Source organism: Eurosta solidaginis, chromosome 1, assembly GCF_040869045.1.
Source record: "Eurosta solidaginis isolate ZX-2024a chromosome 1, ASM4086904v1, whole genome shotgun sequence".
Classification (NCBI taxonomy): domain Eukaryota; kingdom Metazoa; phylum Arthropoda; class Insecta; order Diptera; family Tephritidae; genus Eurosta; species Eurosta solidaginis.
Window position 1 is genome coordinate 142,609,725 of NC_090319.1, and position 16,990 is coordinate 142,626,714.

The window sequence follows — 16,990 nt, forward strand, 5'->3', positions numbered from 1 at the left end:
AGTGGCAGGGCTCAAGCCTTCCGAGCAGTAATATCCATTTTTATGAAATTTTATAAAGAGGCCTCATTATTATATTATATTGTTATATATTTCTTACCAACTTATATTGATAATCACATAATTGTATACTTATGCAAAAAATGTAAACATGGATTTTTTTTTCCAATTATTTCCTAAGATAATTTTTTTCCTTGCAACTCACCTAAATGAGGAATCTCTCCAGAGTGAAACTAGTTCACTATGGTTATTGCTATTTAGCTCGTATCTACATGAACAGGTAAAGGACTAGTTCGTTAGCCGAATAAACAAGATTTGATTTATTACTCACACCTTTGCATGTCTTTCCACTACAGCATTGAATTTGCATACGTTTGTAGCAATGCTGTTCGTAGTGGAAAAAATTGTAAGACGTAATTGACAAATGTTTCAAAAATAAATATTGTAACGTATTTACTGCAAATCCTCTTATTTGCAACCTTCTGCTAAAATCGAATCACTAAACTGTTGTCACGTACACGAACATCTTGGCCCCTGGTTGAACCCTGGCTAGCTCAGTATACAGCGGGCATTGGTTCTCAACCCTCCAACCAGGAGCTGGACGGACACATATTTATTCTCTTCTTCATTCACCTTCTTACCTCACACGCTCCTCACCCACAAGAAGCCCGCCCTGCCTTGGACCGCTCGCGTCATCCAATCCTACTCTAGCGGTCGCCCTCTTGCCATGCTCCATCCCCTCCACTTACCTCTTCGTCATACCATCTTCGCTACCCGCCAATCAATAAATTAACTCGTCATTTTACCAGTACACATGACATCAAAATATATTAAGAATAAAAATCTTACAAGAAAACATACTAAAATTATTGCTTATCGTATGGTTATACTATTCAAAGCGCCCTGCCTATAAGCAGACAACAAAGCTCGAAATAAATCTCACAAAAAAATCACAAAAACCTATCTATAAGAGCTCTAATAGACAGCTATGTATATATATATCAGGCATGCTTAACCAACGAACCGATATCATTTCGTTACGATAATCAACGTTAATAAACGAAACAAAGTCAGTTCGTTTCGTTTATTAACGTTAATTATCGTAACGAAATGATATCGGTTCGTTGGTTAAGCATGCCTGATATATATGTATAAGCATCTATGGCAACAAAAAAAAATATACGTTTGGGTTGAAAAATGATCAATATATGGGCAGAATCGCTTTGCATATACACAAAAAATGCAATACTAACATCAGTATACACATAAAACTAACTATCCATATCTTAACGACTAATTTTTATCATTTTGACCTCGCTCAAAAAAAAATAAATTAAATTTGAACTACCCTATTGAGGGATTTAATGGTAACAATACCCACACGCACAAATTTTATATGCTTAACATGCCCCGCAACCCAGTGTTATTACATAAAGTATCGTCACAAGACTTTTGCTTGTCCTTTATAGACCACAATAGGGCATGCCAAAAAACTGGATTAACCCAAAAACATGAAATTTACTGGAAATTCGAAGCTTACGTTTCGAAAAAGGCTATTTGCGTGTGCGCATTTGATTCCATGTATATAAAAAAAAATTTACAAAAAACATATTCTCATCACGTAACACATTGACAATAGATATATATATATAATTTCGAATTCCAATTGTTTCGCGCCACTTTGTCTTCATAAAAAGATGTAATTGTGGGTAATGGAAATGTATCATTAACGGTTCCTGGGTAAAACAGCGCATGTCCACGATTACGCCATCACAAAAAAGAACGGGGTTGTTCGGGCTACCGGCCGACTATTATAAAAATTCCGCAATCTATCCTCAAGTTGTAGGCAGAAAAACTAATTGTATGTATATGTATGTATACGAAAAGTTGAAATGTGAAAATTCCTCTTTGGATTGCCGTTTCCAAAAAAAATCCTATATAGGTAAATGAATACGTATATATATATGTATGAATCAGAAAAGCTTAGAAATTATCACTTACGGCGAGTTGTACCTTTAAGCCTCCCGCGCTGAATTTTCTAGGCACACAACAACAAAAATTATTTACAAAAACCTGCTTAAAACCTTATTTTCACGTAAACTTACATCTCGCCGTTTGGATGTGTTGCACAAAGGGCAAAAATTCCTGTTTCTTGCTTGCACGACTCTAGGGAACCCAGGGCACCATGTACCGTCACTTCCTGCAACGCACAGGACTTTCAATTAAATTTATAAACCCTCGAATATTCTGTCTGTAGATAGATATCCACATATATTCGCGTACATGCATACATATATATCTATACAGACACCTGTATGCACGCTTGCACATATGTGCATATCCATCCACAATCACTATATAAAAAAACTACTCTCACTTTTCTTTACCACCTTCTGCACTAAAATACGCTTAACTCCTTGCAGCGACTCCACTTGGGCACTTTTCCCATTTAAAAAACTAACAATTTAACTTTTAAAAACTTTACAGTTTTTCACACCACTTTTATTAAATGACTAGCGCGGGGCAGTCGTATGCCGTGCCGATAACTTTCTGGTACTATACCGTATGCACCTTTCGTATGCCCTTTTATGCATTCTCCTTTTAACGTTAATCCTCTATCCTCCATTATCCGCTAATCGTTAGCGGGTTGCTACCGGGCAAGTCTTTGTTGCTATACTCCACTTTATACCAACAATTTATAAAAAGAATATCCGTCCGGCAACACTTCAAAAGCTCTACCTTCGTTGAGTTTACTAGTTGCTATGTGTGGACCATTGTTTTGACATTCGCAACGAGTAACTACACGACCATAACAAACCACAACCAAAACAGAAAAAGAAAACAAAAAAATGCAAATTTGTATTAATTTGGCCACAACAATACAAAATTTGTCCCCTTTTTTTCTTTATATTAAGGAAAGAAGCAAGTGCGACGTGACTGTGTTATGATGTTATGATCCACATAAGAGTATTATTTACGTGTGTGGCTAAATCTTTTGTGCACAGTAGTAGGTTGTTGGTGTTATGGTCCTTTCCACACCAATAGGTGCTCGTAAACTATGGCGCAACCCCTAAAAGTGGTACTTGTTTGCTTTGTTTCATTGCAAAAGAATAAATGCTAATTAAAAAAATTATTCATAGCTTATTGTGAAATTGCCGTGCCAGATACCACTGGCGAATGCTGAAGCTGTGTCGCGTTTCACGACGAGCGGTCCCTATTAAGCGGTTAAGAATCCCAAAAAAAAGGTATGCCAGCCCAACGCGGGGAACACCCACCCCTGACACTGTTGAATAAATAACTCCAATATTTAATAATGCAAAATGTCCTTTATTAAAGTACTTCACAATAAATAACTCTATAATTCAAAATGGCCTTTATTAAAGTACTTCACAATAAATAACTCTACTATTGCCCGACAGATAGCGTGCTTAATCGAAACTGAATTATTGCGCCTCGACTGTTGTTGCCTTTTATACTCTCTGATCTCCTCGTTCGCATCTTCAAGGCTCTTCCATTTCCAGAATCTACTAGTTGGCCATCAGCTATCAAATTTCTCAGCTGTAACTACAATTGCACGATTTTATAGCTTCTCTCACTGCATACTTTCGGGAGTATCTCAGATATATGCATGTGGTCGTGCGTTGCTTCTCAGCTGCGTGTACGTACATATGTGTAGACATAATTATTGATTCGTTTATGTAGATACAAGTGACGGTCTGCTTTATTGTTGTTGTGACTTCATTTACTTAGCATCAGACTAGGGATGTGAGTATCACTTAGTGTCACTCATATTCAGACAAATCATATCAGACAAATCTCTCGATCTAAACGCTGCCAGCCTTTCCAAATGAACCACTTCCATTTTGGCTCGTGGTTTGCCAATGGTTTGTATGCGGTACACTACATCGTTGATCCGTTTTGCAACTTTGTATGGGCCTTCCCAACTACACTGCAATTTCGGGGACAAACCTTTTTTTCGTTGTGGGTTGTATAACAGCACCAAATCTCCTTCCTGAAACCCTTCCGAATTAATTGCCTTATCGTACCTCGCTTTCATCTTGTCACTCATAATCTTTGCTCGTTGCCTTACCAGATCGTGTATCTCTCTCAGCTTTTCTTCCAAGACACCAGTGGCGTTGAGTTTGCTAAGATAGAGCAATTTAAAGTTTATAAATTTGCCAATTTTCCTATAGCTGAAAAACCACTGAATTAACGTAGGTATGATGCAGTAGAACACATACCTCTTACGATAAGTCTACAAATTTCAAGCTTACACATAATAAATTTTGCTTCTAACGCTATCTAGAAACATTACTGATACTTATTTTTTGGCTTTACTTAGGGTTTGTGAGTTTAAGGGTTAGTGGACGTAGATTTGTTGAGTTTTACTGTTATTTCTATATTTTGTTTCGTTACAATACAAGCTCAAGCAAAACTTATAATTTTACATCACTTGAAATATATTTTATATCACTTTAAATTTATATCTCATCAATATACATACGTGACCTTATAGATAATATATAATTTTATCTTAAACTAAAAAAATTTTAATAAAAAATGTTAAGCAAAATGCAAATCGACAGAACTCCCTGTGACAATAAGAAAGACCAATTTTGCAATGTTTGTGGAGACTTTCAACCACAGGAATTTCGTAGATCAATAAATGACTCGATAAAAGAATCATATCTTAAATGTTCTAATAAGCCAATGAGAAACTTAGATAAATCATGGGTACCCCAATCTATTTGTAATGCTTGTAGAACAAATATGGGGAGATTGGACGAAGTTAAAACAGAGGTCGTCATTCAACCAGCTATTTGGCGCGAGCCTGTAGATCACGGTAATAACTACTATTTTTGCTTAAGCAATGTAAGTGGCTTTAACAAAAGGAACAAAAGAATAATGAAATATCCTAATGTAGAGAGCGTAACGCCTGCTAAGAAAGGAAAAGAAAGTATAGATGAGGCTGAGAAAGAAACAACGAGTTTTTCTGAAGGTTCATCAAGCGAGAACGATCCAAAACTTTTCGACCAAGAAGGTTTGGATGACCTTATTCGTGATCTTGATCTTCCAAAAGATCGATCTGAACTATTGTCTTCAAGGCTTAAAGAAAGAAATATGTTGTTACCTGGGACAAAGATAACGACGTATAAAAAAAGAGATGAGAAGTTTGTAAAATTTTTTTCAAAAGAAAATTCTCTTGTATACTGTTATGATATCAAAGGGCTTATAAATGTATATAAACCAGATATGTATAAACCAGAAGACTGGCGTTTGTTTATAGATTCGTCTAAGGAAAGTTTAAAAGCAGTGTTACTCCATAACGGCAATGATTTTGCAGCGATCCCAATTGCTCACTCAGTTATAATGAAGGAATCTTATGGAAGTTTTAAATTTCTTTCAGAAAAAATTGATTACAACTCTCACAAATGGCTTATTTGTGGTGATTTTAAAATGATCCAAATGGTTCTCGGCCTACAACAAGGATTTACAAAACATCCATGTTTTCTTTGCCTTTGGGATAGTCGTGCGCGAACAAAGCATTATACGCAAAAGAATTGGCCAAAAAGAAAAAAATGGGACATTGGTGGAGAAAACGTCATCCATGAGTCTTGTAGACCGTCAAAATAATTTGTTACCACCTCTCCACATTAAGCTCGGTTTGATGAAGCAATTTGTTAAAGCACTGGATAAAAATGGTAATTGTTTTCAGTATCTTCATTCAAAATTTCCTACATTAAGTGACGCAAAAATTAAAGAAGGCATTTTTACAGGACCCGACATAAGAACCCTCATGAAAGACAAAGATTTTGTTACATCTATGATCTCTGAGGAGAAAAATGCTTGGATAAGTTTTAAAGAAGTTGTACAACATTTTCTTGGAAATACTCGGGCTCCAAACTACAAAACTATTGTTTCTACTATGTTGACTAATTTTGAAAAGTTAGGTTGTTTGATGAGTTCAAAATTACATTATCTTTTTTCACACTTGGACAGGTTTCCAGAAAACAATGGAGCTAAGAGTGAAGAAATGGGAGAAAGATTTCATCAAGACATCAAACAAACAGAGCGGCATTATCAGGGAAGATGGGACGAAAGGATGATGGCCGACTACTGTTGGTCCTTGAAAAGACATGATGCATTTGCCGAACATCGTCGTCAGTCGCATAACCGATCATTTGAAGTGAAGCGACAACGTTTTCATAAAAAAAAATGAGATAAAGAATCTAAAATCACCAATAAACCACAAAAAGTTCAAATACAATCAAAAATATAAAAGACAAAGAAAATAAAAAAAACATAAAAAACAAAAAAAAAACAAAACATGGATAAAAAAAAAACAAAAAAGAACAAAAAAAAAAAACATGGAGTCATCACCTAAAATCATCAATAAACCACAAAAAGTTCAAATACAATCAAAAATATAAAACACGAAGAAAATAAAAACAAAAACCTAAAAAAACATGGAGTCATCACCGCCACGTCCACGTTTCGTGACTCTGGGTTCGGCTGAGAGCGGTAAAAATTCTTCGAGGTTTGTGAACTTGGGGTGAAGGCTTGGCTTTGTGGGCTACGGGTATATAAGCTTGGGGTTTCGGGTATTACGGTTTTTGGGTTTGGGGTTTTGGCATTGGGGTTTATGTGTTAATAGTTTGTGGGATTGTGTTTTGTGGGCTTGTGGTGTTTAAGCATTAGATTTATAGATTTAAATTTGTCGGTTAGAGGTTTTTGGGTTTGGGGTATGTGGGATTGGCGTCTGTGAGCTTGGGGTTTGTGGGATCGAGTTATTGGGACTTAAGATGTGTAAGCTTGAAATTTATAGACTTATCGGAAGAGGTATGTGTTCTACTGCATCATACCTACGTAAATTCAGTGGTTTTTCAACTATAAGAAAATTAGCAAATTTATAAACTTTAAATTTCTCTATCTTAGCGCAAAAAAAAATATTTGAGCAAACTCAACGCCACTCGTAAGAGAAAGACTTCTTCTTTAAGATGCTATGTGTGCTTTAAAAAAAAAATCTGTCGTTTATATATAACCTCAAAAATAGGCAAGAACGGTGTTTTTTGCACATTTAGGTTAGAATATCTCAAAATCCTGACGTGATAGAGCAATTCTGCGTCCAGATCTGAATTCAGCGCATCGAAAACCTTTAGGAAAGTATGGTCTGGTTTATGGTCAAAAATCGGTCTAATTTTGTCGGCCCGTGTTACCTTTGCGGGAGTTTAGCCCGTTGTCTCATGTACTGCCGATCGGTAGGCCATCAAGAATAATGATATGTGTATATCCCAGTCCTTATGGTACTTGTCTACTACTTTCCTTAAATGCTTCTCCAATGTTCTATTGAAACGTTCCACCATACCATCGGACTGAGGATGCAATGCAGTTGTCCGTGTTTTCCGAATGCCAACTTCTTGCATATTTCTTGGAACACAGCTGATTCAAAATTCCTGCCTTGGTCAGAATGTAACTCCATTGGTACCCCATACCTTGCAACCCAATCGTTTGTACCCACTTCTGCTACTGTTTCTGCTTCTTGGTTTGGGATTGGGTATACCTCTGGCCATTTACTGAAATAATCCATAACCACCAGTACGTATTTGTTTCCGCGGTTGCTAGTAGGAAATGGACCTGCGACATCAATGGCGATCCTTTCAAATGGTGCACCTGGAATATACTGCTTCATCTGGCCATGACTTCGTGTTTTGGGCCCTTTCGCTCTGTTGCAAACCTCGCAGTTGGCAATCCACTCGGTGACCGACTGACGGCCACCAACCCAATAGAATCTCTGCTTAACTTTCTCGAGCGTCTTCGTGACTCCAAGATGACCTCTACTTGGACCATTATTCAGCTCGCTGAGCACGCCAGGAATGCTCTTTCTGGGAACAACTATCAGTTTCTTCTTGTATTTACCATCCTCACTCTCCTATACTCGATGAAGGCAACCGAATATCAATTCTAAACTGTTCCACTGTGCCCAATATGACTTCGCAATGGGACTCCCTGCTGACATCTCTTCTCTGTTGGTCTTTCGTTTCGTTCGAGCGCTTGCATAACATGTGACAGATCTGTATCTTCTAGCTGACACTTTCTTAGTTGTTCCTTGTCCCATTCATCCGTACACGTTATAGTCATTAGTAGGACATGTATAATGTCTTCCTTAGCCTCGGCCTTTGAACAGTGCTTGCATTCCAAACTACATGGTCTTCGTGACATTGCATCAGCATTTCCATGGGTACTACCTTTTCGATGCTCAATGGAAAAGTCATAGCTTTGTAGTCGCTCGATCCACCGTGCCAATTGTACTTCAGGATTACGGAACTGCAGAAGCCATTTCAACGCTGCGTAATCTGTCCTGACACGGAATCGCTGGCCGTAGAGGTATTTGTGCAAATGCTTAATGCACTCTACCAATGCCAACAGCTCTCTCCGTGTAACGCAGTAGTTCCTCTCTGGTTTTCCAATCGAACGGCTGTAATATGCAACTACCTTCTCCTGTCCATCGACCAGTTGTGATAAAACGCCTCCTATAGCATATCCACTCGCATCTGTATCTAGAATAAATGTTGCTCCTGGAATCGGATATGCCAACAGTAGGGCAGTGCGCAAGCGCTCCTTCAATGTTTGGAAAGCCACTTCTTGCTCCTTCTTCCGTTCAAAAGCTTTATTTTTTCTTGTAAGCTCATGGAGGCTATGGGCTACGCTGGAAAAATTTGGTACAAATCGGCGGTAATATGTGCACAGCCCAAGGAAACTTCTCAATTCATGTAGGTTCTGTGGTCTTGGCCAATCCTTTACAGCCTCTATCTTTTCGTTCGCAGTGCAGATGCCTCTGTCGTTACCTTGTGACCCAAATAATTTACTTCCTTTTTAAACAGCGCACACTTTTTGGGACTTAACTTCAGACCAGCGCCAGCTATTCTCTGGAAAACTTCCTCCAAGTTCGTAAGATGTTCATCAAAGTTCTTGGCCAATACGATTATGTCGTCCAGGTACCCCAAGCATGTTTTCCAATGTAGTCCTTTCAGTACCTGGTCCATGAGTCCCTCAAAAGTAGCTGGTGCATTACAAAGTCCAAAAGGCATCACTGTAAATTACCAAACACCATCACCGACACTGAAGGCTGTTTTCTCTTTATCTTCCTCCTTCACCTCAACTTGCCAGTAGCCGCTTTTCAAGTCCAGCGTGGAAAACCATTTCGTACCAGATAGCGAGTCCAGGGTGTCGTCAATTCTCGGAAATGGGTAGCTATCCTTTTTCGTGACGTCGTTCAACTTGCTATAGTCCACGCAAAACCTCATTTGCCCATCCTTCTTCTTCACAAGTACCACCGGTGAGCTCCATGGATTAGCTGATGGTTCGATGACACCACTGTTGCTCATTTCTTGTATGATTTGACTCACAACTTCCCGCTTCGCCAGTGTCAATTTGATGTTTCACAACGTTGGTGCGGCCTGGTTTGAACCCTTGGTGGTCAAATATGTTTGCGTACTTTAGGAGCAGTTGCTTTGCCTTACTCTGATAATCTTCCTTTAGCCCCTCCGTCCATGCCGTGATGTCATTTGAAATATCAGTATTACTAGATGAAACGTATTCCTGGAGCTGTTCACAGTTAATAACTACTTCAGCCTCTTAGCATCTTCCTAAAATAGCTCCTTTGGTCAGTTTGAGTGGTGACTTGAACTCATTGAGTACTCTTATCGGAATACGTCCATCTTGTTTTGTCATAGCCAGGGTTTTTCCTACAAGTATGTTCGGTGTTGATTTGTTTGCTGCTTCCACAACCCACAATTTGTTTGTCCCACAATCTCCATCAACCTTTGCCCAGATGACTGCTTCGGATTTTGGTGGTATTTGCTGACTCTCTTCCACCAGCACTCGTTTACTGCTGTAGCCTCTCTCGTAGCCAAAATTAAGTGGCACATCTATGTTCTTATATCGCATCGTATTGCTTTGCATATCGATCTTGATGCCTTGGTCGAATAAGAAGTCCAATCCAATTATGATTTCAATCTCTACCACTATAAAATTGTGTACTACCGTGACGTTCCCAATTGCGACTTCACATGCTACTTCACCTAGAACCGTGGTGTCTTCTCCAGTGGCTGTACGCAATCTTGCTACATGCAATGGTCTTATCTTCTTGTTGACTAAATCCGCTCGAATGATGGAATGAGATGCACCCGTACCTACAGTCAGTAAACGTTCCTTTCCATCCACATGTCCTCCGACAGTAAGATTGTTTGACCTTCTTCCAATTTGCGAGATAGAGATTATGGGGCATTCAATTGAGGGAGCTAGCTGTCGCCCCTTGCGGCTGACTCGCTTTAGTTTAACGATTGAGTGGACTTGGAGATTTGCTCATCTCCTTCAGCTCTGCGTTTACGGCCACCCACATTGTTGGAGCTATTGGGACCGGTGCTGCATTGTCGTGCAATATGACCTGGGTTGCCGCACTTGAAACATTTAATAAGTCCGGCATTTTTCTGTTGTGATCCCTTCAGTGCTTCCAAAATTGTGTCTACCCACCTTTCTACTTTCACACGATGAGCCTTATATGCTGGTTTACTCAATAGGGAGGCAGTTTCCTGAGTCAATGCATGTGATACCGTTTCAGCAAATGTCAGCTTTGGGTTTGCGTATGTAGCTTGCTTCGTTTCCACGTCCCATATGCCATTTATAAAACTCTGGATTTTTACCCTCTCGGTGTATTCCACGGGTGCGTCCGCATTTGCGAGATGAGCCAATCTTTCAACATGCGAGGCAAACTCCTGCAAAGTCTCATTCGCTCTTTGGTGACGGTTTTGCAACTCAATTTGGAATATCTGTTTTCTATGCTCGCTTCCATAACGTCTCTCGGCAGCGGCCATCAATGCTTCATAGTTGTTCCGCTCTCCTTCGGGAATCGTCTGTAGGATTTCGGCTGCTGGCCCTTTCAATGCCACGAACAGAGCTGCAACTTTATCTTCAGCATTCCAGTTTTTCGCTGCCGACGTCTTCTCAAATTGGAGCTTAAATACCTGGAAAGGAACAGAACCATCAAACGTTGGGGATTTTACCTTCAGAGAAGGTTCAACTGAAAGCCCTGAACACGATCTTTTAAAGCATCTATCTCGGCCTCAATTTTATCTTGTCGACCACTGAACCCTTCCTGAAACTGCGTTAGTTTCTCTTCCATATGCGATTCTAGTTGTGCAGAGATCTGCGATACCTGTGCTGAAATTCGTGTCGACATTTCTGATATACGTGCCTCTTGTGCTTCAATTTTAGATGTTATTTCTGACGACATTTCTGAGATATGTGTCTCCTGTGATTCAATCTTCGCTGTTATACGGTTCTCCTGCGAGTCTAGTTATTTCAGTTGTGATGACATGTTGGTGGATATTTGTGATGGCATTTCGGACATTTGTGCCGATATTGCAGCCAATATCGTGTTCAAGTCTGTGTTCGCCATTGTCTGCGGTGTTTCATTTTTCTCCTCAAATTTTGTTGTCTCATGGCCATCAAGATGAAAGACATACTCTTCCACGTCAATTCCTTCTAATTCCGTTGCCTCTCGAGGTCGTGCCTGAAGTTCGAGTTTAATGCCGGTTGTATTCAATCCACGGCTCTCCAACTCCTTCAGTTGCTGGATCTTCAATTCACTGATTTTTGCCATTTCCTTGTTGTCCTCTGGAATTTATTCAACAATTCCTCTTCTGACACCAATTTTAACGTATTTACTGCATATCCTCTTATTTGTAACCTTCTGCTAAGTTCGAATCACTAAACTGTTGAATAAATAACTCCAGTATTTAATAATGCAAAATGGCCTTTATTAAAGTACTTCACAATAAATAACTCTATAATGCAAAATGGCCTTTATTAAAGTACTTCACAATAAATAACTCTATAATTCAAAATGGTCTTTATTAAAGTACTTCACAATAAATAACTCTACTATTGCCCGACAGATAGCGTGCTTAATCGAAACTGAATTATTGCGCCTCGACTGTTGTTGCCTTTTATACTCTCTGATTTCCTCGTTCGCATCTTCTAGGCGCTTCAATTTCCAGAATCTACTAGTTGGCCATCAGCTATCAAATTTCTCAGCTGTAACTACAATTGCACGATTTTATAGCTTCTCTCATTGCATACTTTCGGGTGTATCTCTGCTTTATTGTTGTTGTGACTTCATTTACTTAGCATCAGACTAGGGATGTGTCACTCATATTCGTCACAATATATATTAACTTCAAGTAGCTAAGTTTTTAGATTCAATGTCAGATTTTTTAAAGAAAATTGCATTTTAATCCGTTAAGTAGTGTCCGAGATGACTTCTTTCCAAAATACATGTATAGATTACTTAACTGCTACTAAAAATACACATTTTTTAAACATAGTTTACCTTAATGAGTGTAGTGTTGCGCGCCTCGTGTTTGCATTGGCATTCAGGACATATTTCGAGAACTTTACCGCTTTCACTTAGACGTGGCAGCAAAGCTCCATCGCAGACACTAGTAAATAAAAAATATTAGAAAGAAACTAAAAAATTAACTCCAAAAACATAAAATTTTTCATATACCACTTGAGAGTTGAGTTTGTGCTTGCAACAAAAGATTTAAGTATATCCGTTGGTGCTGCTGTGTTAGTCGACATTCCATTGTTTGCAATAATATTTCCAGTCGCTGTAAGCTGGGTGATATTAGTATGAGCAGAGACATCTCCATTTGTTGGCTATTATATAAAACATATGTGAAATTTTGCAGTATTCGATATATGTAAGAACATTAGACTGGGTGGTCCACATTCGAATAAACAACTTTTAAAAGATCGCCTCTAAATTTGAAAAGGGTCTACGAAGTTTTTGCACGGGTGCAAATACACATTCTTTTACTTTGGCCTTAATAAGCTATATAATTTCTTCCAAAGTTCTTTTGAGCTATGCGTTGGATTTCATACAGACGTTAGTTCGGTAAAACGAGATGCAGAATAAGAACGAAAAAGATACTACGGGGCTCAAAGTGGGTTAGCAGACAAAACTATACGAAAATCAATTCAGGGCGAAATTTCATTATTGTTTCGTTTTTCAATAAATTTAACGTTAACTGGCAAACGAGCAAAAATACCGTTAAATAGAGAAACTGCAACACTGTTATTTGTATACATAGGCTAACCAAACAAGATAACGTTTTAGTACATAACTTCACCTTTGTATAAACGAAACTCAAACCTTACTTTAATAAATGATGACTTGTGAACGGTGGTATTTCAGTTCGTATCGCATATTCTAACAATTATTAAAAATTACATTTGTGAATTTTTATGAGTTTGAGACGTATTCACAATAATTTCTCTTATTTAATTATTGCAATTTTATTATGACGGAAAAGCTGAAAAGAATTAAACATACTGATATTATAGCTATTTCGACCCTGCCATTTGTATTTTTAAATAAGCAATTATATTCTCCCCGAGTGAGATTCGAACTCGAGTCGTCAAATTTCTAACACAGCAGGCTTACCACTGCGTCTGTTTGTATGTCGATGAAGTAGAGCTGAATGATTCTGGGCTCGAATTACATATTCCGTGATCGAAACGGCAATCGTACGAATAAAGATTACGTGACTGATCGTACGAATGGCAATATTGGTATTATGAGGTAAGTAACGTATCGTAATTTATGAGAAGCAGTAATATATTGAATGGTGATTTGTAATAGATATTTTGACAGTTAAATGTCATATTCTAATTGTAAATAAGAAAAATTATTTATTTACATTGTGGAATAAATTCCTGAGCAACTTTTGAAAGGAAAAAAGGGGAAAAGAAGTGCTTACAAAGAAATTAACACAGGTAATTCTAGTGATGAGTGCACAATTAATAATAAATATAAAAAAGAGGTGGAAGAGAGTTCCTCCTAGTTGCAAAAACTAAAGTTTTCATTTTACTGATACTTCTAGTTTTTGCTCGGACCAATTTCAATTTACTTAAACCTAATGAATTCAATAAAGTAATATTGTCCGAAATCGTTAATGGTGCACGAATGGAATTTTAGTCCAATTCTATACGGCAGCATGACACATTCACCATTAAAATAATAAAACAACTTGTGCTAATCTCAAAGGCAAATTTGTCAGCTTCCGTTTTCAGATTCGCGATCATGGATCTAAAACGAGTCTTTTCACACCCTTCTCAATATTTTAGGACGTGTAATAAGAGTGTAACGCTGTCGTATAGAATTACCGGAACGAAAAGTAGTTTGTCCAGACAATTGTACCTGCGGGAAAATTCCAATCTGTGCTGCTTACGCTGGAATACATTCCCCTAATGCATATAATAAAGATATATGTACTCTTTGTTATATGTAATTTGTATATGTAACAATTTGCAACAGGGGTCGACTGTTAATACTCGTCAAACAATATCGGAAGTGGAAATTTGGTCTTAAAACAACACCACGCTGCTGTCAGTTAAGCACACTCACTAAACTTAAGCTGGAACAATAACTCTAGCAATGCTGAGAGCATAACATACATTAAATACGTACATACATACATATATAAAAAAAAAATAAAATAAATGTAAGGCGCGATAACCTCCGAAGAGATCTAAGGCCGAGCTTCTCTTCCAATTTGCGTCGTGCTCCTCTTGATTTTTCCCTACAAATTGGCCGGACGGGACACCTACATGTTTTATGCCGACTCCGAACGGCATCTGCAAGGCAGATGAGTTTTCACTGAGAGCTTTTCATGGCAGAAATACAATCGGAGCGCTTGCCAGACACTGCCGAGGGGCGACCCCGCTTAGAAAAATTTTCTTCTAATTGAAAAATCTTATTTCTAAAATTTTGATGTTGCTTTGCCCGGGAGTTGAACCCAGGGCATACGGTGTGATAGGCGGAGCACGCTACCATCACACCACGGTGGCCGATATATATATATATTTTTAACTTTTGTTGACACATTTTTTATTGTATACATATGTTTTTTGTTTACACTTGCACTTGCACACTTATCTTTATTTATATTTTTCAATCTTTTGTTTTTACTAAAATTATGTTGTCATAATTTCTGTTCAGTCGATCATACATATCCATATGTGTAAGTCGTATTTTTGCTACGGAAATGTATGTTTAAAAATGTTAATTGTTTTCTTTTCGTAGATTCTTGATGATGACTTCAGATTGAAGTCGAAATATCGAAAAATAAATATATTTTGAATACTACTAAAAAAGAAGTTTTATTCAATAATCTGGCCTAAAGCTCAATCAAAATTATCAAATTACGATTTTTTAAGAATTAATGAACTTAACACCGGCAAATAATAATTGTTATTCAAAAGCACGTCTGGTACAAATTAATGTAAATACAGAATCTCAAATTGTGCGAGAGCGTGAAAATGTGATAAAACTGAAATTAGCAAAGAAAGCAAATACAACACAATAGCCCAATGGTTAGGCGATTGTGATTTCGGCGTTTTGAATCCCCGTTCGATCCCCGGTGAAACCTGTTGAAATAAATAAAAACATGACGAAACTGCCTGACGATGATGACGTGGCGGTTTTCGAAATGGTACCCTCGCAATATACCAGTAAATGTTTCCTTTTTCCAGTTTACCCCAATAAACAAAAATAATAATTTAATAACAATTATTATTTAACGGTGTTAAGCTCATTAATTCTTAAAAAATTTTGAGTAAAATTGAATACATTAAACATACAATCACATAATTATATAAACTGAGACCGAGTTTAAATTTAGTACACAAATAACACAGTGCTACAAAAAAAAATTCAAAACACTTTTTAAGTGGCCTAGTGTAAGTTGTGGGTATTGTCGAGTACGTCATGATAATGTGTTTCAAAATTGTTTAACACCCCCAAATTTTCAAGTTATTGTTTAAAAACCGTTTTTCGTCTACTGCGCGTACTCTTAACAATCATAACGTCGTCATGTTTTAACAGAAAAATCTTAAGTAGAATTGAATACACCATTAAACATAAAATGACATAAATATATAAACTGAGCCCGAGTTTAAATATAGTAAACAAATAACGCAGTGCTACAAAAAAAATATACAAAACACTTTTTGAGCGACCTAGTGTACGTTGTGGGTATTGACGAGTACATCATGATCAGTTTTGCCAGAACTTTTTCAGAAAAATGGCATTGACAAAAAGAAAAAGCTATAAAAGGCTAAATAAAAATTTTTAAGGCTAAGAAAAAAAGCTAAAAGTTGAGGGAAACTTTCTATGCGTTTTATTAATTTTTTCATAAAAGACATAACAGAATAAAAAATTCAAATTAATTTTTACTCCAATTTCATAAAATTAAAAAAATATATATATAAAAAATAGATAGCAGATAGCATGTGTTATAATTTTAAAGGTATACATTATAAATAAAACTCCACTATAGTATATAATTTTTCGTAATGTTTGAGGTAAATGGTCCTTTATTTGCAAAATAAAAACGCATAACAGCTTATGTAAGCCCTATTTGGGGTGAGCTATAAATAAGCCTTATATGAAAGGTCCTAATACAGCAAGTAGTTTCTTTTAAAAAGGCCTTATGTAAGTAAGCCTAATTTTTATTGGTTGTTATATTCTACCTTATGGCTTATAATGATTCCCTACGTAAGTTTTACTTTATATGAGCTATAAGCCTCACAAACAATGGTATCTTTCAAATAAATATTATGCCTGTTGACATAAGTACAGAAAAACAAGGAGTTACCCCATTCGTGTGGATGCGATTTCCAACGAGTTGAGTCCGTCGTTTTACGCAGCATATATGTATTATTGCATAGCTCTTTTGTCTACATGTGGACTTAGACACTCAGTTAAACGTTTCTGAAATCAAAAATTCAGTTTCGCTCGGAAGCGGTTTCGAAGCAGATGAAACAGTCATAGAATCGAGTGGCAAACACGCGGAACGAAAAGAAATTAGGTTGATGTTGCCTTAATAAAGTTACTACGCCTCGATTTCTGCCTACAAAAATGCCAACA

General features: G+C 37.3%; 1 protein-coding gene across 2 annotated transcripts in view; it reads right to left on the reverse strand.

The window, feature by feature from the left end:
- Nucleotides 1-16,990, reverse strand: part of LOC137236857 (uncharacterized protein CG1161-like) — a 282,206-nt gene that overhangs the window by 52,278 nt on the left and 212,938 nt on the right. For both annotated transcript variants that reach the window (XM_067759894.1, XM_067759893.1), the window contains exons 2-3: nucleotides 12,566-12,717; nucleotides 12,389-12,497 (exon numbers count right to left, since the gene is read on the reverse strand). In XM_067759894.1, the coding sequence (XP_067615995.1) occupies nucleotides 12,389-12,497; nucleotides 12,566-12,717 (261 nt within the window). The remainder of the gene's footprint in view (nucleotides 1-12,388; nucleotides 12,498-12,565; nucleotides 12,718-16,990) is intronic.